Source organism: Microcebus murinus, chromosome 12, assembly GCF_040939455.1.
Source record: "Microcebus murinus isolate Inina chromosome 12, M.murinus_Inina_mat1.0, whole genome shotgun sequence".
In the NCBI taxonomy this organism is placed as follows: domain Eukaryota; kingdom Metazoa; phylum Chordata; class Mammalia; order Primates; family Cheirogaleidae; genus Microcebus; species Microcebus murinus.
The window spans coordinates 58,829,029-58,855,352 of record NC_134115.1 but is presented as its reverse complement, the minus strand read 5'-3'; the positions used below and the strand labels follow the sequence as shown (position 1 = coordinate 58,855,352).

Sequence of the window (26,324 nt, the reverse complement as noted above, 5' to 3'; positions counted from 1 at the left end):
GGTGCTGCCTTGTGGGCTGGCCCTGAGGCTCCTCCCCTCTCTGCCGGTCCAGTAGGGCTTTGGCCAGGTGAGCTAATCACCGCGGCCCAATGACGTCGAGGCCTGACCCTTCCCGCCCAGGACCTACAGACACAACCGAAGGGGAGCCCAAGGCGGCTACATTGCTCTCGCCGCCGCCTCTGAAGCCGGAGCTCCTTGGCTCCACAAGGACACCAGCTCGCCTCAGCTTTCCCCAACGCCTGGCCCCCGGAACGGCACCTAACGACAACTGCCGCCCACATCTGGATTAAGGCTGGCAAGATACTAAGTATCCGACGGCTCGACCACCGGGACGATCAAGGTCGTAGGGACCCAGGACCCAAGGAACATGGGAACCGGCGTCCCAGCCTCGGAGCAGATCAGCTGTGCCAAAGGGCGTCCAAAGGTTTATTGCCCTGAAGATACTGGAGGCACTGAGGCTGTGCATATTACAGACTGCGAGAGCCCCGTGGACAACCAACGTAAAAATGAGCCGGGGTACTACAATCCGGAGGATTCTGGGCATTTGATGGCCTCTTATGAGGGTAAAGCTAAGGGTTACCAGGTGCCTCCATTTGGCTGGCGCATCTGCCTAGCTCATGAGTTTACAGAGAAGAGGAAACCCTTTCAAGCTAACAACATCTCCCTAAGCAACATGATAAAGCACATAGGCATGGGTTTGAGGTGAGTAGATCCATCCCATTGCCAATAATGGCTTCACTTTGGCTTCACTTTGTTCCAGCTCAAGACTTCCAGCAGAAGTGGGAAAGGGTGAGAAAGCAGGTGGGCTCCTTGTCCCATTCAAGGGGACCCTATCCCCAGCATATTTTAGGTCCGTGGCTTTGGAGGGTAAGACCAGGTCATATCTCTTTGCAACCCTTTTCCTCCCAGTATCTTGTCTTTTCAGCAGGAAGATAGGCACGTTTGGTACTGCACTCAGCATTTCCCATTTAGGTTCCTTCTCACATACTCTTTTCCAAAGACTTTCCTTTGGGATTAGCTGTACATTGTGGCAAGGTAGGAAAGGATAGTCTGGCTGCTGTGGCATAACATTGTGGCACAGACACAATGTTGTTTTATTTGGGAGGGGGAGGTTCTTAACCCCAGGTTTCCCTGAGCATCTGAGGCATTCTCTGTACCTCATTTAGACACGCTACGTTACAGTCCCAACACCCATCTGTTTCTTTCCTCAAGCTTTTAGCTCCAAGGAGTAGATGACAGCCTGCTTTCCCTCAACCCCAAGGAGAGGGAGCAGTTCACTCTGTTCTGGGATAGAAAGCTCCTAATATAAAAAGCAAAATATAAGCTCTGATCAGAGAGGCTCTGACCAGAGAGGCACTGCCACAGATGTCCCCAGGGCTCTTGGTAATAGCTTTCCAGAGCCTGCCCTACTCTCTCCCCAACCCCAAAGTTTACAGACACCCCTTGAGCTTATCCTGGGCTTTCTAGATCTCCACTGAATTCAATGACTACTGATGAGGAACCAGACCTCATCAGGAAGTCTGACCTTAACAAGAACAGGTGGATATAAGGACATAAAGCATCATCCTGAGGTCATCTTGAGTCAGCCCACACAGTAAACATAGAGCTAGGGAGGGAGGTATAAAGGTTGGGAAACTCAGCCAGGACAGCTTCTAAAGTAGGGAACCCTTCACTTCCCTAGTCAGTGCTGTGGGAGCTATGGTGGGAAGGTCATTTACTAACCCAGCCCTGGGCGGTGGTAAGGGCCTGGTGCTGCCTGCACATCTGGCTCCTTTGCTAGTGCCTGTGGGTGGCCTGTATCAGAGAAGAATCATCACTCCAGGCTGCTTCTGAAATCAGCCCAGTCCAACTTTGACCACAAAAGCCTCTGGGTCAAAATTGGATCTAGAATACTGACAGAAGCACAGTGGGTTGCATGTGGTGGGGTCAATAAAGTCAAGAACAGGTGGGCATCCTAGCCTCATATCCCCTAAATATGAACTGAGTCATAGAGACCTACCTGAAGGTATGCTCAGCCCCCTAGACCTGGGCTCCCTATACCAGGATAGGGTGAGGGTGATTGACACAAGGGCTTTTTGGCATGGGTGAGGTCCTGCACTGAGGAGGAAGCAGGGGTGAGACAAGGAAGAATTCTGAAAATTTGTGAGTTTGGGTTGAAATTATAGAGAAGGTCAAATAAGTCAGGAATGGCCAGCTGCTAAATTAAGGGAGTGAGAGAGCTCCAGCAAGACAGAGTTCGCTGGGCCTCAGCTTGGTAAGAACTTAATTTTGATTGCTTTCTCTCCCAGCCAGAGTCCTTTCATTCAATAAGTATTTAGTGAGTGCTTGCTCCATGTCAGATAATCTTTTGTTCTGCCTGTCTTCATATCTTACATTTCCTCCTTGGTGCCCTAATCCTGGCTGCTCCCTCCCTCCCTCCCTCCACCAAAAACAATTCTTATTCTATCCTCTAGTTTCAAAGTCCAGTTTTCTTTAAACTGGCAGAGGATTCTCTGCCTTCCCATCATCCTTTGTCTTCCCTCCCTCTCCTCCTACTCCCAGAATGTAATGTCCCTATTCTTTAATCACATTCCTCCTCCCTTGCTTCAGCCTGTCTTCTATCTCTCTTATACCCTATTGTTTGTCCATTCATTCATATGTAAATACAGCAAATATTTATTAACTTCACACTATGTGCTGTGCCCTGTGCTTGGAGCTAAGGGTAATATTCTTTTTTTTTTCTGAGACAGAGTCTCACTCTGTTGTCCTGGCTAGAGTGCTATGGCATCAGCCTAGCTCACAGCAACCTCAAACTCCTGGGCTCAAGCAACCCTTCTATCTTAGCCTCCTGAGTAGTTGGGACTACAGGCATGCACCACCATGCCTGGCTAATTTTTTCTATATATTTTTAGTTGGTCAATTAATTTCTTTCTATTTTTAGTAGAGACGGGGTCTCGCTCTTGCTCAGGCTGGTTTTGAACTCCTGACCTCGAGTGATCCTCCCTCCTAGGCCTCCCAGAGGAGGCCTCGGCCTCCCAGAGTGCTAGGATTACAGGTATGAGCCACCATGCCCGGCCTAAGGGTAATATTCAATTAATCTTTGTCACTGTCCCTTTCCCCAAGAAACTTAAAAATATGTCAGCCTCACATGAGGAACATTGAAATAACAAGGCAGTGTCTGATTAGGAATTGAGACAGTGTATGTACAAGTACTAATCATATCTAACACACATATTCCATTTTATGGCTTTATCTGTTATGTCATCTGATCTTTCAACCATTCCATGAGATAGCTATGACAGGAGGTACCCCCATTTTGTAGATGAGGAAACTGAGGCTCGAGGGCTTACTTACCCAATTACCAGGTGAGAAGCGCTATGATTGAACAATGAGTTTAAAGCAGTTGAGTAGGGAGGATAGTAGAAGGGGAAAGAGTCTGGCAGGGAAGGGGTTACTTAGTGAGGACTCATGATGAATGAGAATTTATAGGGAAATAAGATAGGCAGGGACACATGTCACAACCTTGAAAACAGAATTATTTGCCTGTTGGATGCAGGACTGTGGCAAGACCATGAAAATGCTGGGATTTTTAGAAGTCTTTACTGGGATATTATGAGAGAGCAAAGTCAGAAAGCTTACAGTTTAAATGCTGAACCAAAGAGAGAGAGAGAGGGGGGGGAAAAAGACTTAAGAGGAAATGCCTGAAATGTAAACACAGGTTTACATGGGTTAGATGATTATTTTTTTCCCCCTTCTACCTGGTATATTCTCCAGATTTTCACCTTTCGTAATCAGGAAGAAAAAAATAATCATTTTAAAAAGAAGAAAGTTATCCCCAGCAGTCTGTGCCCATTTGGAGAGTAGGAGGTGAAAGTGGAGGATGTAGACCCGGAAACCATAAATGACCCTTTGAACGCTTCAGACAAAAGCTCCTGAGGTTTGAACTAAGCAGTGATAGTGAAGTTAGAGAGGTAACGAATGATCAGAAAGCCCCTTCTAAGGAAAAAAGAAGAGAAACAAAGACAGGTCCTACCCTCAAGCCGGAGCAACTAGGAAGATGTTAAGAACTTGAACTATAGAGAAATCAAGAGGAGAGGTTTGGAAGCAAAGGTGATGGGTCCTTGAAACACTTAATGGTAGGTCACAGCTGGGTATCCAGAGAGAGGCAGGTGACTGCAGCTTGTGAAGAACTGCCCAGCTGCCCCCTTCCATTCATACTGCCTCTTGCTCCTCAGGTACTTGCAGTGGTGGTACCGGAAGACCCAGGTGGAAAAGAAGACCCCCTTCATTGACATGATCAACTGTGTACCCCTGAGACAGATCTATGGTGAGGCTCACCCCAGCTCTTCCCTGCTCAGGAAGGGCCTCACCTCCAAGTCTACTGCAGAGTTAGGCAGAGGCTTCCAGCTTATGCAAACTGTACTGCTCTATCCCCTAGGTTTTTAAAGGAAGCAATCTTTATAGTGTAGAAAGAGAGAATTGGGCTTGGTTTCCTCTCCCTATACCCCACTAACCATCCTGATTCTCTCTCTAGGTTGTCCCTTGGGTGGCATTGGGGGAGGCACTATCACCCGTGGCTGGAGAGGCCAGTTCTGTCGTTGGCAGCTTAACCCTGGAATGTATCAGCACCGGACAGTCATCGCTGACCAAGTAAGAGCCAGGAGATTGAGAGTCCCAGGACAATACCCTCCTCCACCCCAGGCCAAGAAGGGCCCCTTGGCTAGTGTAGGATGTGGCAGTTAGATGTATATTTGATTCAATCCAATAAGGACTCTCAGGATGCATTCTGTGTGCCCAGCCTTGTGCTAGGATATACCACAGGAGTAAGACACACACAGAGCACACGTTCCTTAAAAGAGTAAACAGCCTTGGCTGAGCATGGTGGCTCATGCCTATAATCCTAGCACTCTGGGAGGCCGAGGCGGGTGGATCTCTCAAGGCCAGGAGTTCGAGACCAGCCTGAGCAAGAGCGAGACCCCCATCTCTACTAAAAATAGAAAGAAATTAATTGGCCAACTAAAAATATATAGAAAAAATTAGCCAGGCCTGGCACATACCTGTAGTCCCAGCTACTCAGGAGGCTGAGGCAGAGGATCGCTTGAGCCCAGGAGTTTGAGGTTGCTGTGAGCTAGGTTAATGCCACGGCACTCTAGCCCAGGCAACAGAGTGGACTCTGTTTCAAAAAAAAAAAAAAGTCCAGGCGCCGCGGCTCATACCTGTAATCCTAGCACTTTGGGAGGCCGAGGCGGGCGGGTTGTTTGAGGTCAGGAGTTCGAAACCAACCTGAGCAAGAGCGAGACCCCGTCTCTACTATAAATAGAAAGAAATTAATTGGCCAACTAATATATATAGAAAAAATTAGCTGGGCATGGTGGCACATGCCTGTAGTCCCAGCTACTCGGGAGGCTGAGGCAGAAGGATCGCTTGAGCCCAGGAGTTTGAGGCTGCTATGAGCTAGGCTGATGCCACAGCACTCACTCTAGCCAGGGCAACAAAGCAAGACTCTGTCTCAAAAAAAAAAGTAAACAGCCTTGGCATTTCAACAATAAATGCCTACTGCCTACCTCACTGCCCCAACTCTACTAGCTGAGCCCATCCCGAACCACAGAGAGTGCGGAGAATTCCCAGATCGCTTACCACGGCTGAAAGAGTATTTGGTAGTACTAGAAAAGAAAAGAAAACCAAAAGTCTTCAAACTCATGGGGAAAAAAGATATACACTTTTTTTGTACATTCATCACCCTGACTTGGGAACCCTCAGCCAAAGGCAGATCCTCTGCTGATCACTCCTCTGGAGGTCTCTCTGCCTCAGGGCCTAAAAAGCCCCTCTTCTTCTAGGCTTAGATCTTCTTAGATCTTAGCTTTCTTCCCATTTCCAAAGCTTTAATTTTTCTTCTTTTGTTCCTACATCACATCTGGGCCTCAAATTGCCAGAGGTCTGTGGCCTACCTTTCATTGTATCTCTCTGGTGACCTCCCCTTTTGAGTTGTCTACCAAGTTCCTCTTTCCTGCCTTAGGGATGCCTCCTGCTTTCAGCTCATCTTCAAAGGAGAAATGACTAGCAGATCTTAAGACCAATTAATGACAATGCCCTTCCCAGTTCAGGTTTATCAGCCCTGCCCAATGCCCCAAGATCTCTCTCTGCCTCATCCCTTAGGCATCCTGAAGGGAATGGTCCAGAATTCTGACTCTACAATTAAAGTAATTATTGCAAGCTTAACATATGTTAGGTACTGTGCTAGGCTTTTTATATAATATTTAATATTAAAAAAGCAATCCTACAAGGTAAGTACCATCATTATGCTCATTTTACAGATGAGGAAACTAAGATCCAAGAGATTTAGTAATATGCCCAAGGTCACATGGTTGGCAAATGGAAAGCTTGGGATTGAGAACCAATTCTCTCTGTGATGAAGAGCCTGTGGTCTTAACCATTATGATCTATTCTGACAAAATGAAAAATTGTTTTATATAGTTATCCCTTGGTATCTGTGGGGGATTGGTTCTAGGACCTCCCACAGATTCCATAATCCCAGGATGCTCAGTCCCTGATATAAAATGGCATAGTGTTTGCAAATAACCTACACACATCCTCTCATATACTTTAAATCATCTCTAGATTACTTATAATACCTAATACAATGTAAATGTGACATAAATAGTTGTTATGCGGCCGGGCGAGGTGGCTCACACCTGTAATCCTAGCTCTCCAGGACGCCGAGGCGGGCGGATTGCTTGAGGTGAGGAGTTCGAAACTAGCCTGAGCAAGAGCGAGACCCCATCTCTACTATAAATAGAAAGAAATTAATTGGCCAACTAATATATATAGAAAAAATTATCTGGGCATGGTGGCGCATGCCTGTAGTCCCAGCTACTTGGGAGGCTGAGGCAGTAGGATTGCTTGAGCCCAGGAGTTTGAGGTTGCTGTGAGCTAGGCTGATGCCACGGCACTCACTCTAGCCTGGGCAACAAAGTGAGACTCTGTCTCAAAAAAAAAAAAATAGTTGTTATGCTGTACCAGAATAAAGTCTGTGCATATTCAGTGCAGACACAGTTTTTTTCTCCGAATATTTTCAATTTGTAGTTGGTTGAATCCATGGATGCAGACCCCACAGATACAGAGGGCTGACTATATACAATAAAAGTTTCAGGCATAGTTGGAACCAATGGAAGAGGTATTAATCCCTCGTAGCTCCTACCCTCCAAGAGCTTAAATTTTTATTGAGGAAAAAAGACTTAAAGAAAATGGAGACTGTGAGACCACATCAATGCCAAAATGAGAGGGATGGATAGTGTACTGAGAAAAAAGGGACGGTGTTGTAGACTTTGTTCTTCCCCTCCACACATGCCAACTCTGGAGAAGGGTACGTTAATGAACTAGAAAGGGTCCCTACCCTCAAAAGAATTCATAGGACAATCAGGGAAACAGAATGGTAAATAAATACATTATAACATAATGCACCAAATGCTAGAATAGAGGGGTAGGAAGATGCACAGAATCACTCATTGCTGGAGGGAGGAGAGGAGGAGGAGATGGTATTTAACCTAGGCCTTGAAGGATGAGGGGTTTCATCAGATGGAGAATGAGCATGAGCAAAGGCATGGAGGAGAGAATATAACGTGCTCAATGAACAATGAGTGTTTTATATGAGCAGAATACAGGTGTTTGACCAGATAATGAATCTGGTGGGCAGAAGAGGCCAGATAAGAAGGGCCTTTAAAGCCAGTTAAGAGTTTAAACTTTTAGTCTGAAGGCCACAGGGAGTCTCCGAAACATCATAAGCAGTGACTGACACATCTTGGTTTGTCTGTAAGAAAAAGCATTCTGCTACCCAGATGAGAGGAGGCAGAAAAAAGCAGAGATGGTGTAGGCCTAGGTTAGGGCACTAAGGCCACAGTAGTGAGGGGAGAGGACGCCTGGGAGACCTATGGTGGGGAGGCAGCAGGACTTGGTGGTGACACAACCTGGGGCAAGGCCTTGAGGCTGGTGGTGTGGTGATAACAATCACAGGCTTTGTTCGAGTAAAGACTTAGTTTGTGGTGCCTGTGGGTTATCCCATTGCAGCCTCTATGTCCTCTTGATTAAGTTCACAGTGTGCCTGCGTCGGGAAGGGCAGACTATTTACCAGCAAGTCCTGTCCCTGGAGCGTCCAAGTGTCCTGTGCAGCTGGAACTGGGGCCTATGTGGGTACTTTGCTTTCTACCATGCCCTCTATCCCCGAGCCTGGACTGTCTATCAGCTTCCTGGCCAGAATGTCACCCTAACCTGCCGCCAGATCACACCAATCTTGCCCCACGACTACCAGGTGAGGCCTCTTTCTGTTTCCTACATTGCCCTCCCTTCCCTGGGATTTGCCTCTGCTGGAAATTGCATGACCTAGGAAAGGGAGGAGGTTGGAGGCATAAACATGCTGGCTTCCCAGCACCACCACCAAATTGGTTCTGACCTCTGTGATCCCTGGTAGGCAGCTTTCCTGGGAATATGGGGAGATGCAAGTAGAAGACAGAAGAGAGTATATTGGGGAGTATTTGAGTTGGGTCCTTTGTGCCAAGGACTGATCCTAGGGAGTAGGGCCAGGAGGGGCTATACTGGAACCATCTGAGTCTGATTTTCTGCCCCCAGGACAGCAGCCTGCCTGTAGGAGTCTTTGTGTGGGATGTGGAAAATGAAGGGGACGAAGCTCTGGATGTGTCCATCATGTTCTCCATGCGGAATGGACTGGGTGGTGGAGATGATGCCACAGGGGGTTTGTGGAATGAGCCCTTCTGTCTGGAGCGTGATGGGGAGACTGTGCAGGGACTGCTGCTGCATCATCTAACCCTTCCAAATCCCTACACAATGGCTGTGGCTGCACGACTCACGGTAACGGAAGAGCCTGCCCTATACCTTAGCACCTAACCCCTATCCTCAGCCTGTACCCTGAATCTACCTCCACCCCACCATGGTCTCTTCATTTCTTCAACTCCTAATTCCCACCCTCATCACAGCCCTTAAACCTCTGGAACTTAGAGGCAAGAGTATGTTAGAGGAACTGGAGAGCTAGTCAGAACCCAGCATACTTGTGGAGCTTTCCCTCAGTCTTTGGTCTCTTAACAGGCAGATACCACGGTAACCCACATCACAGCCTTTGACCCTGACAGCACTGGGCAGCAGGTGTGGCAGGATCTACTTCAGGATGGACAGCTGGACTCCCCCGCTGGTGATGAGTGGTCTGCCAGGGAAGTGGTGGGAAGATTGTCCCTGTCTTGGAACCAGGGGAGGGAGGTCTGGTAATGAATAGGCTTTGTTCCCATGTTAGGGATCGCTGTCCCTGGGGCTGAAGGAGGCCTATGCTGATTCCTCTTGTACTTCTCTCAGGCCAAAGCACCCCCTCGCAGAAAGGAGTAGGCGTTGCTGGGGCTGTATGTGTTTCAGCCAAGCTGCCACCTCGAGGCCGATGCCGCCTGGAGTTTTCACTGGCTTGGGACATGCCCAGGATCATGTTTGGAGCTAAGAGCCAAGTCTATTATAGGTGAGGGGGACCAAGGAAATAGAGGGATTCAAGGCATTGGGGCCCTAACCTGGAGCTTATGTTCTCATCCTTCTTCCACTTTCTTTCCACCTCAGGCGGTACACAAGGTTCTTTGGCCAAGATGGTGATGCAGCACCTGCCCTTAGCCACTATGCACTGTGCCGATATGCAGACTGGGAAGAGAGGATCTCAGCTTGGCAGAGCCCAGTATTGGATGACAGGTGCCAATGGGGCCCATCTCCTGCCTTTCTCCCAGGCACTCACACTCCAAATGGGACTCCTTAATTTACTCTCCACCCACCAAAATCAGGAGAGTTGCACTGGGATTCACTTGGTGCTCCTACTCTACTGGACCCCAGGATCTTTTCTATCCTGGGAGGTCCACACTCATTACACTCTCCTGACTCCCCAGATCCTTGCCTGCCTGGTACAAATCTGCACTGTTCAATGAGCTATACTTCCTGGCTGATGGAGGCACAGTATGGCTGGAAGTTCGAGAGGACTCTCTACCAAAGGAGGTGGGAGGGAGCATGCATCATCTCCACCCCATCCTCCGGGACTACGGTCGATTTGCCTACCTTGAGGGTACGGGCTGCTGGTGGGCTGGGGCATGGCAGGCCGCACCCCTGAGGTCAGTTAGTGTCTCCAAGGCAGGGTGATGGATTTTGCCTACCCCAGGGTATTGGGTGGGGTTCAGGGCATTAGTGGTGGGTGTAGACTAGAGACAGTGCTCCACACCTCCAGCTCTATAGGACAAGCTAGGGAGGGGCTGTGAAAGAAAAGCAGGAATTCTGGCAACAGTGTGTCTCCCTCATTCCTCCAGGCCAGGAGTATCGCATGTACAACACATATGACGTCCACTTTTATGCTTCCTTTGCCCTCATCATGCTCTGGCCCAAACTTGAGCTCAGCCTACAGTATGACATTGGTGAGGTTTGCTTTCATGCTTTGTCTGCCCTCTTAGCTCCCCATACCCCTGAACCTTTGTGGCTCAGATTGTCTCTTCCTTTAACCTCAAACATGTCTGCATCCTGCTTATTAGTTCCCCTCTGAGGTCACACACACAGCTCTGTGCCTCACCCCAAGCCTGCCTGTTCCCTGCCTCTCTCTTATGTTTGCTCCCTTAGCTCTAGCCACTCTAAGGGAGGACCTGACCCGGCGACGGTACCTGATGAGTGGCATGGTGGCACCTGTAAAAAGGAGGAACGTCATCCCTCATGACATTGGGGACCCAGGTAAAAGTCTACCCCAAGGTAGCTTCCCTCCTCAACTTCTGCATCCTCTACCCTATCTACCAATGCAAATGAACCAGGTCCCCTCCCCTTCCACAGATGATGAGCCGTGGCTCCGGGTCAATGCATATTTGATCCATGATACTGCTGACTGGAAGGACCTGAACCTGAAGTTTGTGCTGCAGGTTTATCGGGACTATTACCTGACGGGCGACCAAGGCTTCCTGAAGGACATGTGGCCTGTGTGTCTAGTAAGGATGCATATGCAGTGGCTGGGGCATGGCTGGTGTCTGGGGACAGCCCAGCTGGATACTGTCTTTCCTTGGTACCTAGGTCTTCAGCGGTATCTTGGTTTCTCTCTAGGCTGTGATGGAGTCTGAAATGAAGTTTGACAGGGACCATGATGGGCTCATTGAGAATGGAGGCTACGCAGACCAGACCTATGATGCATGGGTCACCACAGGGCCCAGGTTGGAGGGTAGGGGTTTCTAGGAGGCCTGAGGTGGGGAACTGGGCACCAAGGGATTGTAGGGCTCAAGAATCACTCATTGTCTGTTAAATTGCCTGGGAGTGGCTGGGGCTGCCAGTCTGATATCCAACCCATGTCCCTGACCAGTGCTTACTGTGGAGGGCTGTGGCTGGCAGCTGTGGCTGTGATGGTTCAGATGGCTGCTCTGTGTCGGGCACAGAACATGCAGGATAAGTTTTCTTCCATCCTCAGCCGGGGCAGAGAAGCCTATGAGAGACTGCTATGGAATGGTGAGTTGGGAGAATCTAAGGAGTCTTGAGGGCAGCCGTGAGGTCATCAGGAGCCTTATTTGCCCTTCCTCTATTCCAGGCCGCTATTACAACTACGATAGCAGCTCTCAGCCTTATTCTCGTAGCGTCATGTCTGACCAGTGTGCTGGACAGTGGTTCCTGAAGGCTTGTGGCCTAGGTGAAGGAGACACTGAGGTGAGAGAGACTAGAAGGAAGAGCCAGAGAGAAAGGTGGTTTTCCCTGAATGTGGGAATTAAGTTTGAGACCACGTCTCTGCCCTTGCCCCTCCAGGTGTTTCCTCCCCATCACGTGGTCCGTGCCCTCCAAACTATCTTCGAGCTCAATGTCCAGGCCTTTGCAGGGGGAGCCATGGGGGCTGTGAATGGAATGCAGCCCCATGGTGTCCCTGACAGATCCAGTGTACAGTCTGATGAAGTCTGGGTGGGTGTGGTCTATGGTCTAGCAGCCACCATGATCCAAGAGGTAATATACTCCCTTCCCCATCTGTATTTTGGCCCAGAAAACTTCTTTAGCCACCAAACTTCCTCAAGGCATACCAGTGCCATCTTATCTATGCATAAAGCCTCCCCCTTTCCCTGGTATGCATTACAGCTCCTGCCTTCAGGTTTCTTCAGCTACTGGGGGAGCTCCCTGTGAGCAAAGACTCTACTCTCTCCATCTGTCCAGCTGCAGTGACTATTCAGGGGGTGCCAAGTTGTATGTATGACTGCCAACTCTCCCCACAGGGCCTGACTTGGGAGGGCTTCCGGACAGCTGAAGGCTGCTACCGAACCGTGTGGGAACGCCTAGGCCTGGCCTTCCAGACCCCGGAGGCATACTGCCGGCAGCGGGTGTTCCGATCATTGGCGTACATGCGGCCACTGAGCATCTGGGCCATGCAGCTGGCCCTGCAACAGCAGCGGCACAAACAGGCCTCCAGGCCAATAGTCAAACAAGGCACAGGACTAAACACAGGGCCTACATTTGGACCAAAGGACGCCATGGCAAACCTGAGCCCAGAGTGAGCCCTCTGAACTGTGGGATGGAGGTGCTAACAGCCCAGCCTCTAGCCTGTCCTTTCCTCTTTGCCCCCGAACCTCCTGCAGCCCTGAGCCATCAGGACAATCATACCCCTTCCCTTCTCCCCACCAACTGTACCAGTAAAAGGGGGAGGGTTGAGGGTGACCCAGGTATCAGAATCACTTATTTATTTCTTTCCTCACTGCATGAAATGTTCAGAAAGGTCAGTTGATTTCCCCAGATCCATTCATGGGGCGATAGACACATGGGTACAAATAAAAGACCCAAAAAGCCAGTAAGTGTGGTGTGTGTGAGCTCTCAGACTTCCTAACAGAACACAGGAGCTGAGGCTAGCCCTCTCTCCATTTTTTGGACACAGAAAAAGGCTCTTGTTGCAGTCCTGCCATATCCTCTCATCTAGCTTGAGTATCTGACCTGCAGGATCACAGATGAAAAGCTAGGAGTAGGGAACCATCCCTCCTGTCTTGTGAGATTTGCCTGCAAAGTAAGGATGGGACCTAACTGAGGGGGCCCTGAGAAGAGGTCAAGCAATGGCCACTCCGGGGGAGGCTCTGTATTACGAGCCTGAGGCATGCAGCATAGCAGGCAAGAAGAGTTGCCAGGAGCCTGGAGTACATGGTCTGAGCTGTCCAGCAACTGGTTTTTGCTGTCCTTTGGCACCTCTGACTGCAAGGCAGGCAGTCCCAGCTGGTGAGCATCCTCACTGGGGAGGGCACGAAGCTGGCGGGACAACACTGAGGAGACAAAGAATCTTCAGAGGCCAATCCAGGCCCCTCCCCTAGCCCATGCCTTAAGAGATAGCCTTAAGCCTCTTACCTCTGTGCTCTGCTGGCAGGCTCCCCCTTGTGTCAGAGGAGTACATAGCAGGTATGAGAAGGAGGCAGAAGGAGAAGAGTAGGACCTAGAGCACAAGAAAAAAGATGAAGAAGGGCTCTTGATTGCATTCCTGCCCCCGCTGCCCAAAAAAAGGATCTCTCCTTCCATCACCGTCCTCACCAAGACACAGGTGCTGCTGGTGGTGGTTTTGTTTGACATCTCAATCACCATGGCCTGTAGTTTCTTCAGCTGACTTAGAAGGGATCTAGAAAAAGAGAGGGGACGGTGGTGAACACCCCCTGACCTGACACCCTGAGACACAATGAAATTCTCCTGTTAAGGCCACCTCTACCATCTCTGCACTGGATCCTCTCTTTTCATCCTATTTTTGCAAACGACTGCTTCTTCTCTGTGGATAAAATGCCTGAAGTTCCTCATTAAAACAAAAAAGCAAACAAAACAAAACAGAAGGTTTCTCTGTCTTGACTTAAACAATCTTTGGAAAATACCTCCAATAGTTCTCCACTGCCTGATCAGCTGTGCACATGACCCTCACCAGGCATTCTCTGTATTCTCTACCTTCTGGTTCAACTCCCCTGTATTAGGAATCCAGCCAAACAAAACTGTGTGTGTTCTCTCTGCACAGAAGGCTTTCCTCACTCAATCCCATCCCCTGGAACCCTAACTATTATCAAATACTAGCTGCCCCATGAAATCTTTCTAATTCTCCCTTTCTCTTTCTTGGGGCTTCTCCTTAGTTACTTATTCCCCATTCCTGTGAAATTCTTCGAATCAGAGGCCTAGCACCAAACCTTGAACTGGGAGCTGCCCAGTTAGAAATCAAGTGTAGAGCAGAGGAAAGAGAAAGCATTAGAAGGGATAAGAAAGGAATGGTTTGGAGGGTTGCTTACGAGTTCTGTTCCTCCAGTAGCTGTACTTTGTTCTGAAGCTCCAGATTCTGGGCTGTGCATCTCAAGACCCTGGGGGAAATAACAAGGATATGGGGATATGCCCTCTATCCTCCCCTAAAAAACCTAACACTTCCAACTATTTCTGTTGCCCCCACCCAAGTCCTCCCTTTTATACCTGCTCTCTAAAACTCCAACATACACCTCCTTCTTCCTGCGGCTCTCTTGAGCAGACTTTTTGTTCCGAATCTTCCTCCTCACTCGTTTCAAAAGTTGTTCCTCCATCTTAGAGAAGACAGGGAAAGGGATATCATTAGAGAAGTCTTAGGCCAAGGAGCTAAAAGGCAAGTGAGCTCAATCGTCTTCCCAATGCAGGACTCCCTTTGACAGCTTTCATGACCAACAGACATTCAGCTTCTGTCTGAATGCCTCCAAGGACCAGGTGTTAATACCCTCACAAACCTGACCATTTTTAACAATTTTATTAATTAAAAAAGAAGAATCTTCCTTATTTTGAACCAAAATCTGCTGCTTTATACTTTCTATCCATTGGACTTACCTTGTTATCTCTGGGGCCAAATAGAACAAACTCTGTTTAGCTATTTTAAGGCACTTGACATTTAGTCAAGAGTTTAAAAAAGAAAAAAATCTGGACAAAATTTTTAACTCATCATCTTTTCTCCTCAGGATAGACTGCATCCTCTTACTATCTGTTAATGATATGGGCTCAAAACTGGATACTAAAATGTGCTCTGGCCAGTATAAAAGGTAACAAGATAGTCACTTCTAGTGGCAACACTTCTATTGCTACAGCTTCCAAGTCCCATTCACTTTCCTTGTAGCTATGTCACACTGCTGACTCATCTTGGACTTTTAAGAAATTAAAATTCTGTAACCTTTCTGATTTCATCATAGTATCACAATACTCAGCTTGTGGAGTTGTCACTCATTGCTTGAAACTTAAATCTCAGGATTTTACATTTATTCTTGTTATACATTTTAGTTCAGCCCTGTTGAATTTTCTAACGTAATTTTACCATTCAGCCAGAGGTGGATTACCATGAAGCCATTGATGTGTTGGGGCCCTTCATTTGCACAGTCCTTTCCAAGGGCTTATACTAATATTGCACTTGTAATTTTGAATTCATTTTCTTTAAACAGAACACCAAAACTTATAGAAACCCCACAAAACCAGGATCCGCCCTTGCATCTAGCATATTAACTAACTGTCCCGACGTCCTATTAGCAACGAATCTACTCAATCTGTCACCTCTGTCTTTTTCCAAATTATTGACATAAAATTAACAGAATTGGCCTACTTGGGATTCACAATCCCTGTTTGCCTTTGCTCCACCAATGGGAGCCTTACCTTGGTGAGAGGAAGCGTCCCAGGCAGAGTAAGCCCCTCCTTCTCCAACAGCCTCTTCTCCTCATCTGTCAGTATCAGCCTAGCAGTGTCCTAGGGTTATGAGGCGGCACAGTTGCATGGGGAAGTCAGAGAAGAATGGGGAATCCTGCCCCCATCGGTGCAATGTGAGAATAATCTTCCTGAGAATCAAGTCACGTACCTGCTCTGCCGGCTCCTCCACCCGCAGTGGAGTCACCTGGGCCCCCTCCTGTCCATAGCTGCCGCTCTCTGAAAAAGGAAAAATGTAATTAGCCAGGTCCATAAACCCTCTCCTCTCCGCAAACTTCTTTCAGACCCACCTAGATCCCTGGAGATGTATTCCTGTGGGACAGAGTAGGTGTGATCATGGAGGACAGGACAGGGGTTGGAGAAGCTGAGGACGTTCAACGATGCTGAGGAACACAGTAGGGAGCTCAGCAAATCCTCTACCTCCCCGTCGCTCGGTCCCTGCACAGGGTTCAAATTAACAGGCCTTGACTTATCACCATCTTCTGATCTCATGGACATCCCACGCCCTCCCTCCCCCCAGTCAGAACCCCCACTCACCTCAGAAAGCGGCAGCTCCCAGTCTAGTGGAGCCACCACAGCCTTGTCAGGCGCTGTCCACAAGTCTCCGCTTTCCTCTAGCAGGAAGTCCAGTAGGTCCTGGTCACCCGGGTCCAACGCCAGCTCCATTTGGGACATCCACGGAAAGGATGGGCAGAAGCACAGGGTTTCACCCCTCCGCCCGGCTCCAAGCCTTTAGGCCCTGGCCCGCCCCCCAGTACGACTGTCGGTCTCCGTTACCTCTCACTGGCCCTCTTCCGCCGGGCTTCCCTGCTAGGGCATGGAGGTCACTCTCAAGCCGGTCTTGTCTTCCAGACTCAGTTCGCCTCATCCTCCAACACAACACAAGTGACGCACCCGGTCCCACGGCATTTTGGGACTTGCAGTTCCTTCCAACTCGGAAGTGGCCTCTGGGCCGCGCCACGTCCTGGGGACTATGCAAATAGAGGGGACGTCCCTGCTGCCTACTCACACCCTGAGGGCGGGGATTCTGGAGATCCCGCTCCGCCTTCGCCCCAAGCTAGAAAAAGGAAGAAGTAGAGACTAAAAGGGAACACGGGCGTAGTTCGGCGTTCCAACGTTGTCTCCGGATTGCGCCGCACCCTTGCTTCCTGCCGGGGAGGGGCTGCCGGTCTTCGGCGGGCTCCCGAGCATCGAGAGCAGGGGCCAGAGCAGCTTCCTGCTGTTCCCGCAACCATAGAGTGCGGACCCAGGGCGCCGCCCGCGGTGGGGGACGTTCCGGGGACGGAAGTGGCCGAGAGAGTGTCGAAGGGAGGGCGAGGCCGGAGCCGGAGAGCGACCCGGAGAAAGAGCGGGTTAGCGGGCCGGCGGGCGGGGCACAGAGACGGGCAGCTAAGGTAGGCCGGACCGGGCCGAGCTGGAGCCTCAGGGTGGGGTCGCGGGGCCCGGCCCGTGCGGTGGGCGGTGGGCGGGCGGGGAGCCCGACTTTCCTGCGTGTCTTGTTGCGGTCCTGTTGGAGAGGTCAGCGTCCAGTGTACCTCGGCTTGGACTCTGAGTGAAGTAGGCCGTCTTGCGGGAGACAGGCCCTTCCTGGGAGCAGGCCTTTGCCTGACATAGGTTTTGGGGAGGGTAAGGAGTGAGGTGGCCGTGAGGCGCAGGGAGGGGATGAACTTCAGTGTTAGCTGATCGTGGGCATGTGGGTAGGAAAGCTTTGGGTGCATTTAGGATTAGGTGGGGTTGGGTTAGGACTCAGGAGTCGCTTTAGCAGTTGTAAAGCCGGGTTTTAGATTTAAGAGTTATTAGTGTGTCAGGTTCGTCTTGTGTAGGGAAGATTTGCATTACAGTCATTATTTTGATTTCTGGGATGGCCAGGATAAGTCAAATTAGAGTTCAGGGTCAGGTTAAGGGTCAACAACAGGAATTAGGTTAAAAGTCTGTTTTAGGGATTAAAGACTGTTGGCATGGTCAGTATTCAAGATAAACAGTGAAAGGATGAGTTAGGAATCAAGTTACAAATGAGCTTTAGACATAAGGTTCAATATTTAGGGTTAAAGTCAGGGAATTTGGTGGTAAAGGTACAACTTAGGTCAGTATTAAGGATCAGGGATTGGATGGGTCTCTGCTAGGAAAGGGATGAGTGTCAAAGCCAGTACTGGGAATTGGGAAACAAATGAGAGTCAGGGTAAATGTTAGGAATTGGGGCCAGCTTTAGGGGTTGTGTTTGAGGCCAGCATAGTTGACCTCGAGCAAGTAAAATTCCTAGGGGTTGACAGTAGATAAATGCCCTTGTTTTGTTGGGAAGGCCCTTATTCTTATGTAGTCAGATGACTAATTTCAGGCTAGGGTGCTGGAGTTAAACTAGAATTGCAGCCATATGGGATTCCAGCTTTTTCATTTCACTCTCTAAGCCTGAGGCTTTTGCTGTGGCCTCTACAGTTAGGAGGCAGGGATTCTAGACCATGTTGTTTATAAAATGGGAGGTGAGAAATGCATAGGGACCCAGGAGATGTACAAGGCCTAGTCATAAGTGGGGGACTGCCTAGAGAAGAGGGGACTAGTGAATAAGGGGGAAGTCAACCAAGGAAACACTGTTAACATGGAAGAAGGGGATGACTGAATCCCCTGAAAGTTTAGCCCCACTGCCTCCCTTTTCCCTCATTCTCTAGATGTTAAACCCTCCTTTCCAACTGTCATCCCTGACTCTGCATTTCACACCCTTCCTGCCTACCCCCTTACAGAATACTTTCCTGGCCGTTAACTCTTCCATGTTGTTCATCTTCATATCATCCATTCCTATCCTCAGTTCTGCCTCCCCACCCACCCCTTAATTCACACATCCTACCTTAATTTGCCCTCACCAAAATCTGAGCTTTCCCACATTTCAAAGCACACTCCTACCATTTTCACCCACTCATACACCTGCATCCCACCATCTGGTCATCTGCTGAGTACCATACTCCCAGCCCCTGCTATGTGCCATCCCCTAGTTCTAAACCTCTCTTAATTTCTTGATCCAGTTATGGATCCCCTTCCCCCACTCCCCAAAGAAAAGAGGAAATGAGACCCAAAGAGGAAACTGGGTCTTGCTGATCCCACGCCCAGCCAGGCCACTGACCACACCCCCATTTCACTCCCAGTCTGACCCTGACACTGACCACAGCACTATCCCCTACTCAGCCTGACCCAGTCACTCATCCCCCTCATCTCTACCCCACCCCAACTTCAGCTTTACTTAGACACTGCCAATGTCCCTTTATTCCCCCACCCCTACTCAAGCCCAATTTAGCCACTGACCATCTCTTCTCAACTCCCTGTAGCCTGACCTGGCCTGTGACCTCACTCTATCATTCCTTTAGTCATCATCCATATAAATGACTCCTCTCCTTCCCCCAGCCTGATCTAGTGACTGGTCATATATGTATTTTTTGCCATCATCATCAGTACCATTGTCCCCAGCCTTTTTCTATACCCCATCTTCTCCATTCCCAGCTTGATACAGTCACTAACCCCACGGCATCTGCCACTGTGTGGCTACTAATCATATACCCATCTCCTTTTCCCCACAGCCTCACCACTTCCCCTAACCACAGCCTCATCCTCACATTCTGAGCCCAACCGGATCCTTTCCTCCCTTCCCAATTCCTTGCTTAAACTCAAGCTGTCCCTGCCACTAAGTGGCTATTGATGATAAGAAGCTATGGGACCCTAGCCTGACTTTAAGCTCTGGTCCCTGAGGGTTGACAGAACAGATTGTCATCAGGTCTTATCAGTTCTACCTCTTAAAATTTCCTCTGAATGACATTTCCTCTCCACCGTTCTAGTTCTAACTCCATTACCTCTGACTTGTACTAATACAGTATTCTTCTAACTAATCTCCAAGGTAACTGCCAGAATTATTTTCCTAAAAGCCAGTTCTAATTATGTCTCTATTCTCCTCAAAGACTCCCTTGGCCTCCTGTTGCCCTCCAGTAGGTAAAATTCCTCATACTCCTCTAACCTTCCCTTGCCTTTCCATCCTAACCCTGACTTCCCCACCACTGCTCCCTTCCAGGTACCCTGTGCTTCAGCCAGCCTGCCTGCTTACTTCCCTGAATGCTCCTCCACGATTTCCTGCTTCTCCACCTTTGCTTATGCTATTCTCTCTGCCTGGAATGAATGCTACCCCTGACTCCTCTCCAGCTGGCTGGTGTAGTGGAGAGATCTTGGGCTTTGGAGTCAAAGAGACCTGAGTTCGGATCCTGGCTTCACAACTTATTATTTGGACAAGTACTTTTTAACTTCTTTGAGCCTCAGTTTTCTAATCTGTAAAAATGGAAATGATGACACCTACCTTGCAGGGTTGTTGTAAGGATTAAATGAAAGTATGTATACAATGCAATTGACAAAGAGTCAATAAATGGCAGATCATTATTATTTCTTATTATCTTTATTTTTTTAAATTATAACCTGAAATGATAACCCTCATGGAGACTTTTTGGTCCCCCTTCCCTAACCTAAAGAGAGATCTCCTCTGATTACACACCCGTTTGGCCCTTATTACAGCCTGCTCTCCCCTCTATTGTAATTCCATATTTAGCTTATCCATTCATCTGGGGGACTAGGAGCCCTTTGAAGGCAAAGGCTAGGTCTTACCGATCTGGGTTCCCAGGCCCTAAAAGTTTGGCCCAGGGCCTTGCCCACAACAGGCCTTCAAGGAATGCTTGCTGGGTGAATGGAGGGAGAATGTCTACATAATGGAAGGAGAAACATTAGGGGTGGGGCATTGAAGCACAGGGTGCTGTGCTTGTGATAGAAGTGTATTTGTGGGGAAGCCTTGTTTGTGGGATGGAGTCCCTGCAAGAAGATAATGCAGTCCTGACAGGATCTGTGTATTGGCTGTGTGACTGAGATAACATGTTTGTAGAGACTGTGTAGGTAGTTCTGTGGGAAAGAGCTCTGTGCATAGGCTGGGGTGCATTTGGGGAGAATGAATGTGCATACAGGTATAGAGGGGCTGTGTTGGTAGAAGTCAGGTCCAGCTCTTCAGCTGCCCAGTCCAGCCCTAAATGAGCCTCCAGCAGCCAGAGGCCGGATATGTCAGTCTCACCCACAAACCCTCCTCCCCCCTCCCCGCGGTTACGGACTCAGAGGCCAAATTTGGTAACAGACTGAGTGTTACTCCCCCAACCCTCTTACATTCTGACTGCCTTCAGCTTTCTCTCTCCTTTTGTTCCTCTCTGTAACTCCCAATCTTTCTGCAGTCCCCTCTGTGGATATCTGCTCTGAATATATTCTCCAGGTACCCCAAATTCCTTAGCCCCAGTACACTTACATTCCATTCCTTGCTGGGATTTGACCTCCTGTCCTCCATTCCCCCCCTCAATTGCCCAACTCCTCTGGAATGCATCTCAGGAATGTATTGAGGGAGGAGGAGTTCCCTGGGAGGGGGGACATAGGGGGAATGTTGCTGTTCCATAAAACATGATGGAAAGGGGAGCAAAGTTCTGAGGCCAGTGCAGTAACTGGATAGCTTCTACTCATATTTCCAGGGCCTTGTTCTTTGCTACCACTACCCCCAATTCACTGACCAATTCCTCGCCTCCCCTCACCCTCTGGTAGCTGTGTGGACATTCTCTCAGAACCAGCCTGGGAGTAGGGTAGGCATGACTCAACTCCCTTATCGGGGTCTCACCAGATACTTCCGTGCTTGAGGAAGAAGGGGGTGTCCATATGTCCGGAGGAAATGGGGGGAGACATGAAATTTTAGCTTAAGGTGAAGGGTCCTTTCAGTCCCGCTCTTAGCTCCTTGGACTCTTCCAGCTTCTCTGACCTTACAGCCATCATTCTTTCGTGGTCAGCCACCCCACGGCCAGGTCTGTCCAGCTATTGGGAGAGGTACCTCAGCAATGGGGAGGGAGCAGAGAGCTGGAACCGATGATGAGACTGGGAGGGTCCTGTCTTGTTTGGGAGTAAAGATAGAGAACAAGCTGTGGTTCTTCTCTTTTGAGACTCTGGACTGTTTCTAAGTTCAGAAATGGTATATCAGCCACTGGGTATCAGGCTCCTGATCTAGACCTTTCTCAAATCTGCCTCTCCTGTTTCTACCTAGATTTTTGGTTCATCCCACCCCATCTCTCCTAACCTCTTCACCCTCCACCCTTTCTCAACTTCCTTGCTTCTCAAATGCCTTTTGTATCCTAACACACACACACACACACACACCCCGCCTGTTTCCCAACCTTTCCCTAGTCCTGCTCTTCCCCCCTTGGGGCTTACAGTTTGCCAGGAAAACGGTCAGCCTGGGTTTGCTCATTCTCTTAGTTAAGAGAGACCCAGTCCCTGGACCACGCTGGGGCACATCATCAGCTGCCAGGCAGACTTGTCCTCTTGCAGCCTGTGCGCCACCTGCTGCCTCCACTGGTTCCTCCAGCCCACAGAGAGGTTGTACTAGAAGGGTGGAAGAAGGCAGGGGAGGGCTAGTATCCTGAGCTGCACTGAAAACGCTGTCAGGGAAAGCAGCTGAGATGGAGGGCAGACTTTGAAACAGACTTGCTGAAAAGGTGGGAGCATAGGAGGAATTGTACTGAAGACTGAATAGTAACTTGGTGACTTAGAAGGAGCAAGGATGAGTTAGAAGGACTGGATGCTTTCTCTGATTTGTCTTGAAGCTTTTTCTTCTCCTCACAGAGCCTGTTTCCCCTTCTACAAAACCGAAACGTTAACTAAATGACTTCTGAGATCCCTGAGAGCTAAAGAGGCAATTCTAGCTTGACTGCCAGGGAAGCCAAATTCAGAGCTAGGCTCTTTGGGGAGGCTCCCAACATCTCAGGTTAGAGGAAAGCTGGGGCAAGAATGGACCTGGATATCTTAAACAGCCAGTATTTGGTTTCCCTGCCAGGCTAGCTAGAGTCTGTTTGCAGGCTTCAAGAGCCCTTGGGAATTATCTAATAACGTCTTCATTTTGCAGAGGAGTCTGAAGCTATGACAGGGAAGGTCACGTGATGAGTCAGGGCAGAGCTCTGAAAATCCCAGACAGGGAAGAACCAGCAGAACACAGTAGGAAACAAAGAGAGAAAAGACTGAACCAGGAAAAGAAGAAAACAATGCAGGGGCAGGGCTAGGAAAAGAGGTGACCAGGGACAAGGAGCAAGAGAGACTCTTGGAAGAAAGAAAGGAGGTACAAATTCTAGTGGTAGGAGCCGGGCAGCATCCTCAGGTAACGATGCATTTCAGACCTGCTATTGTACCTTGCAGATTTGCCTGTCCCTCAAATGTCTTAAATGGTCAGGACCAGTTGTTTTGATGTAAATAATCTTTCACTCTTTAAAATTCTTAAATAAGACAAAAACAACCTTATTACTCTCTGCTTTGGTGACCCTTTTTAAAGTACCCCTCCCTGGGACTCCACCATCTGGGGGGCCTGTTCTTTTCCAATGAGAGTGTATTCTATATGCTAATGCCCTGATGCCACGGGCCAGGTATAGCCAGGCTGGAGAGGAAAAGCTGCCACCATGGTTGCACTTTCGCTAAAGATCAGCATTGGGAACGTGGTGAAGACGATGCAGTTTGAGCCGTCTACCATGGTGTACGACGCCTGCCGCATGATTCGAGAGCGGATTCCAGAGGCCCTGGCTGGCCCTCGTGAGTCTGACTACCCAGGTGGCTGGGGTGGGAGGCACAGTCTCTTCTCCTCCCCATGTTCTTAGCCTTGGGGATGACCCCGTTGTCCCCTAAGGCTACTCACCTCTTAGGTCTGAGCTCCATGGTTCCCTCCTTCCCTTTAGGCCCAAGGTCATGGGAGAAATTGTAAGGGGCAGTGGTGTGGCTCTTTAGCCACATTGGAGTCTTCATAAGTCTAAGGTGATCCATCTTCTTTTAGCCAGCGACTTTGGGCTGTTTCTGTCAGATGATGACCCCAAAAAGGGTATATGGCTGGAGGCTGGGAAAGCTTTGGATTACTACATGCTCCGAAATGGGGTGAGTATCCCTTCATCAAGGACCACCAGCATCATCTTCCATTAGCTTCTCCTGTTCCACCACCTATTGATATTTTTAGCACCTATGACTGTTGCCTCTTACCCCTCCCCATGCTTTCTTTCTATTACAGGCAGTCATGATACCCTGTCTTTGAATGAACCACCATAGTGCTCCTTTCAGAAATCCACTTTCCTCCCCTCTGGCTATGTAAAAAGGAAATAATACCCCTACCTTAAAGTGGCCCCTATCTGCTTCTCCTGTCCCAACAGGATACCATGGAGTACAGGAAGAAACAGAGACCCCTGAAGATCCGTATGCTAGATGGCACTGTGAAGACTGTCATGGTGGATGACTCCAAGACTGTCACTGACATGCTCATGACCATTTGTGCACGCATTGGTAAGGGGTCTTGGGAGGGCTGAGGGCCTGGGCCAGAGGCTTCCACTTGGCCAGAAGACATGGTTGCAGTGCCTGAGAAGCTAGCAAACCACTCCCCTCCCCTGCCCAGGTATCACCAACCATGATGAATACTCACTGGTTCGAGAGCTGATGGAAGAGAAAAAGGAGGAGGTGACAGGGACCTTACGAAAGGATAAGACACTGCTTCGAGATGAAAAGAAGATGGAGAAACTAAAGCAGAAACTGCACACGGATGATGAGTGTAAGCAGAACTAGAAAAAAGAGGGCTTTGGAAACGGGCAGGGTGGAAAGGACAGCCATCTGTTCGTTATTTATACAGGCACTGTTTTATGCTTTCTTTATTACCTCAGTAATAAAGTCCTGCACTCAGGGAACTTACATTTTAGCGAGAGGAGGTAGGAAATGAAGAAATAAACAAAAACTCAGAGACCAGACAGCACAGGGCCCATGGAGGTTTGGCATTGATGGGACTCTCTATGTCCCAGTGAACTGGCTGGACCATGGCCGGACACTGAGGGAGCAGGGAGTGGAGGAGCATGAGACGCTACTGCTGCGGAGGAAGTTCTTCTACTCAGACCAGAACGTGGATTCCCGGGACCCCGTACAGCTGAACCTTCTTTATGTGCAGGTATGGAGGGGACTTGGCTGGGGTGGGGCAGATAGGGAGAGGGGACAAAAGCAAAGTAAGGGATATCCCTGCACCCACACATAGCATCCACCTCCTTTCCCTGTGTTCTCCAGGCACGAGATGACATCCTGAATGGCTCCCACCCTGTCTCCTTCGACAAGGCCTGTGAGTTTGCTGGCTTCCAGTGCCAGATACAGTTTGGGCCCCACAACGAGCAGAAGCACAAGGCTGGTTTCCTTGAGTGAGTGACCCACATCCTATACCCTGCCAAGGCCCAGGACTCCCTGCCATTGTGACCCCCAACAGGCCTGTCTCCATCCCAGGCCTTCTCCCATATTTCCTCTTCCTAGATTCCTGGGTTTGACCCACATAGGTACCCATTTAGCTGCTATCATCTATTTGTCTCCTCACTGGCCCCATGTGGAATATGAATGTAGTTCAGTATCTCTGCCACACTCACACACCTGAAGCAAGCATGTAACTTATTTTGAGATCCTTGGCCGGGCGCAGTGGCTCATGCCTATAATCCTAGCACTCTGGGAGGCCAAGGCGGGCGCATTGTTGAGCTCAGAAGTTTGAGACCAGCCTGAGCAATAGCAAGACCCTGTCTCTACCAAAAATAGAAATATTAGCTGGGCATGGTGTTGCATGCCTGTAGTACCAGCTACTCGGGAGGCTGAGGCAGAAGGATCGCTTGAGCCCAGGAGTTTGAGGTTGCTGTGAGCTAGGCTGACGCCACAGCACTCTAGCTGGGACAACAGAGTGAGACTCTGTCTCAAAAAAAAAGGAGATTCTCTGAAGAATTTTGCTGTAGTAGCCAGAGGGAAATGGCAAAATTGTCCTTGTAGGGAACATTAGGTTAAAAATTTTCACAAGTCTCAGTCACTGGTGTTTCTCAGAATGCATAGAGTTTGGTGTGGCTTTCTCAGCTTCCTCAGTGCAGGATCATCCTAGAGAGCTCTTTCTCCTCTTGGTTCCCTGAAATGTTGCTCTAGACCCTTTTTGCCTCAGGGGCTAAGCCTCTGACTTAAGTTCCCTCAGTCCCCTTCCCTGCAGTGAGAGACATAGGTCACATTCAAGAGCTGATGCTAAGTCACCTCTGCTTCAGAAGACAGTCCAGGCTCTGTTCCCTCAGAGTCTTCCTTCTCCCCAAAGATAACACAGTCCCAGACATTTCCTCACACCCTTAGGCCCACAGTTCATGGCCCACATGTCCCCAATGCTGTCCACTACATGTTGACCCTCCCTTTTCTGGTGTAGCCTGAAGGACTTCCTGCCCAAGGAGTATGTGAAGCAGAAGGGAGAGCGTAAAATCTTCCAGGTGAATGGGGGCAGGGGAAAGTGTTTGGGATGACCCATGAGCTTTGCTGCTTAATCCTACTGTCTGAATGGACCCCCGCATCCTCCCCATTTCCCCCCACCCTGCTTCTCCCCACCAAGCTCTTCTCCTACCTCTCCTGTGCCAAGAAAGCAGAAGACTTGGGCTTTTAGTCTCAGCTCCATTACTGCTTTCACTGTGGGATTCAATTCAATATTCTTGTTTTCTTTCTTTTACCTGTAATGTGGGTAAATCCTGTATAGAATTGATAGGAGAATCAAATGAGGTAGTGTACCTGAAATTACCATGGAAGTATAGTTTTTGTCCAGATGTAAGCTCTTG

At 49.2% G+C, this 26,324-nt stretch overlaps 3 protein-coding genes across 6 annotated transcripts in view; 2 read left to right on the top strand and 1 right to left on the bottom strand.

Annotated features, from left to right (window-relative positions):
- The first annotated feature begins 367 nt into the window (after positions 1-367).
- Positions 368-12,796, top strand: GBA2 (glucosylceramidase beta 2). Of its 2 annotated transcripts, XM_012770004.3 has the most exons (17): positions 368-702; positions 4,215-4,306; positions 4,514-4,629; positions 8,066-8,284; positions 8,602-8,841; positions 9,076-9,178; positions 9,337-9,490; positions 9,586-9,711; positions 9,903-10,075; positions 10,314-10,418; positions 10,618-10,725; positions 10,822-10,973; positions 11,086-11,192; positions 11,339-11,481; positions 11,561-11,676; positions 11,773-11,964; positions 12,228-12,796. In XM_012770004.3, the coding sequence occupies exons 1-17, from the start codon at positions 368-370 to the stop codon at positions 12,504-12,506; spliced, it is 2,760 nt and encodes a 919-aa protein (XP_012625458.1). In that variant the 3' UTR covers positions 12,507-12,796. The 2 variants fall into 2 exon arrangements, with proteins under 2 accessions (XP_012625458.1, XP_075864956.1); XM_076008841.1 differs by lacking the exon at positions 4,215-4,306 and having other exon boundaries at positions 614-702.
- On the bottom strand, positions 12,675-16,338 carry CREB3 (cAMP responsive element binding protein 3). Its single transcript, XM_012770007.3, has 9 exons — positions 16,201-16,338; positions 15,954-16,101; positions 15,815-15,882; positions 15,616-15,705; positions 14,425-14,531; positions 14,250-14,318; positions 13,519-13,603; positions 13,339-13,423; positions 12,675-13,256 (listed from the first exon to the last, which is right to left on the bottom strand). The coding sequence occupies exons 1-9, from the start codon at positions 16,336-16,338 to the stop codon at positions 12,919-12,921; spliced, it is 1,128 nt and encodes a 375-aa protein (XP_012625461.1). The 3' UTR covers positions 12,675-12,918.
- Positions 16,339-16,877: 539 nt separating this feature from the next.
- The window catches only part of TLN1 (talin 1), a 32,598-nt gene continuing 23,151 nt past the window's right edge, over positions 16,878-26,324 (top strand). For 2 of the 3 annotated variants that reach the window (XM_012770003.3, XM_012770001.3), the window contains exons 1-8: positions 16,922-17,057; positions 23,118-23,280; positions 23,519-23,616; positions 23,886-24,015; positions 24,125-24,277; positions 24,522-24,664; positions 24,778-24,905; positions 25,925-25,985. In XM_012770003.3, the coding sequence (XP_012625457.1) occupies positions 23,151-23,280; positions 23,519-23,616; positions 23,886-24,015; positions 24,125-24,277; positions 24,522-24,664; positions 24,778-24,905; positions 25,925-25,985 (843 nt within the window). In that variant the 5' untranslated portion in view covers positions 16,922-17,057; positions 23,118-23,150. Of the gene's footprint in view, positions 17,058-23,117; positions 23,281-23,518; positions 23,617-23,885; positions 24,016-24,124; positions 24,278-24,521; positions 24,665-24,777; positions 24,906-25,924; positions 25,986-26,324 lie in introns of all 3 variants that reach the window. The other variant, XM_076008838.1, reaches the window with a different exon arrangement.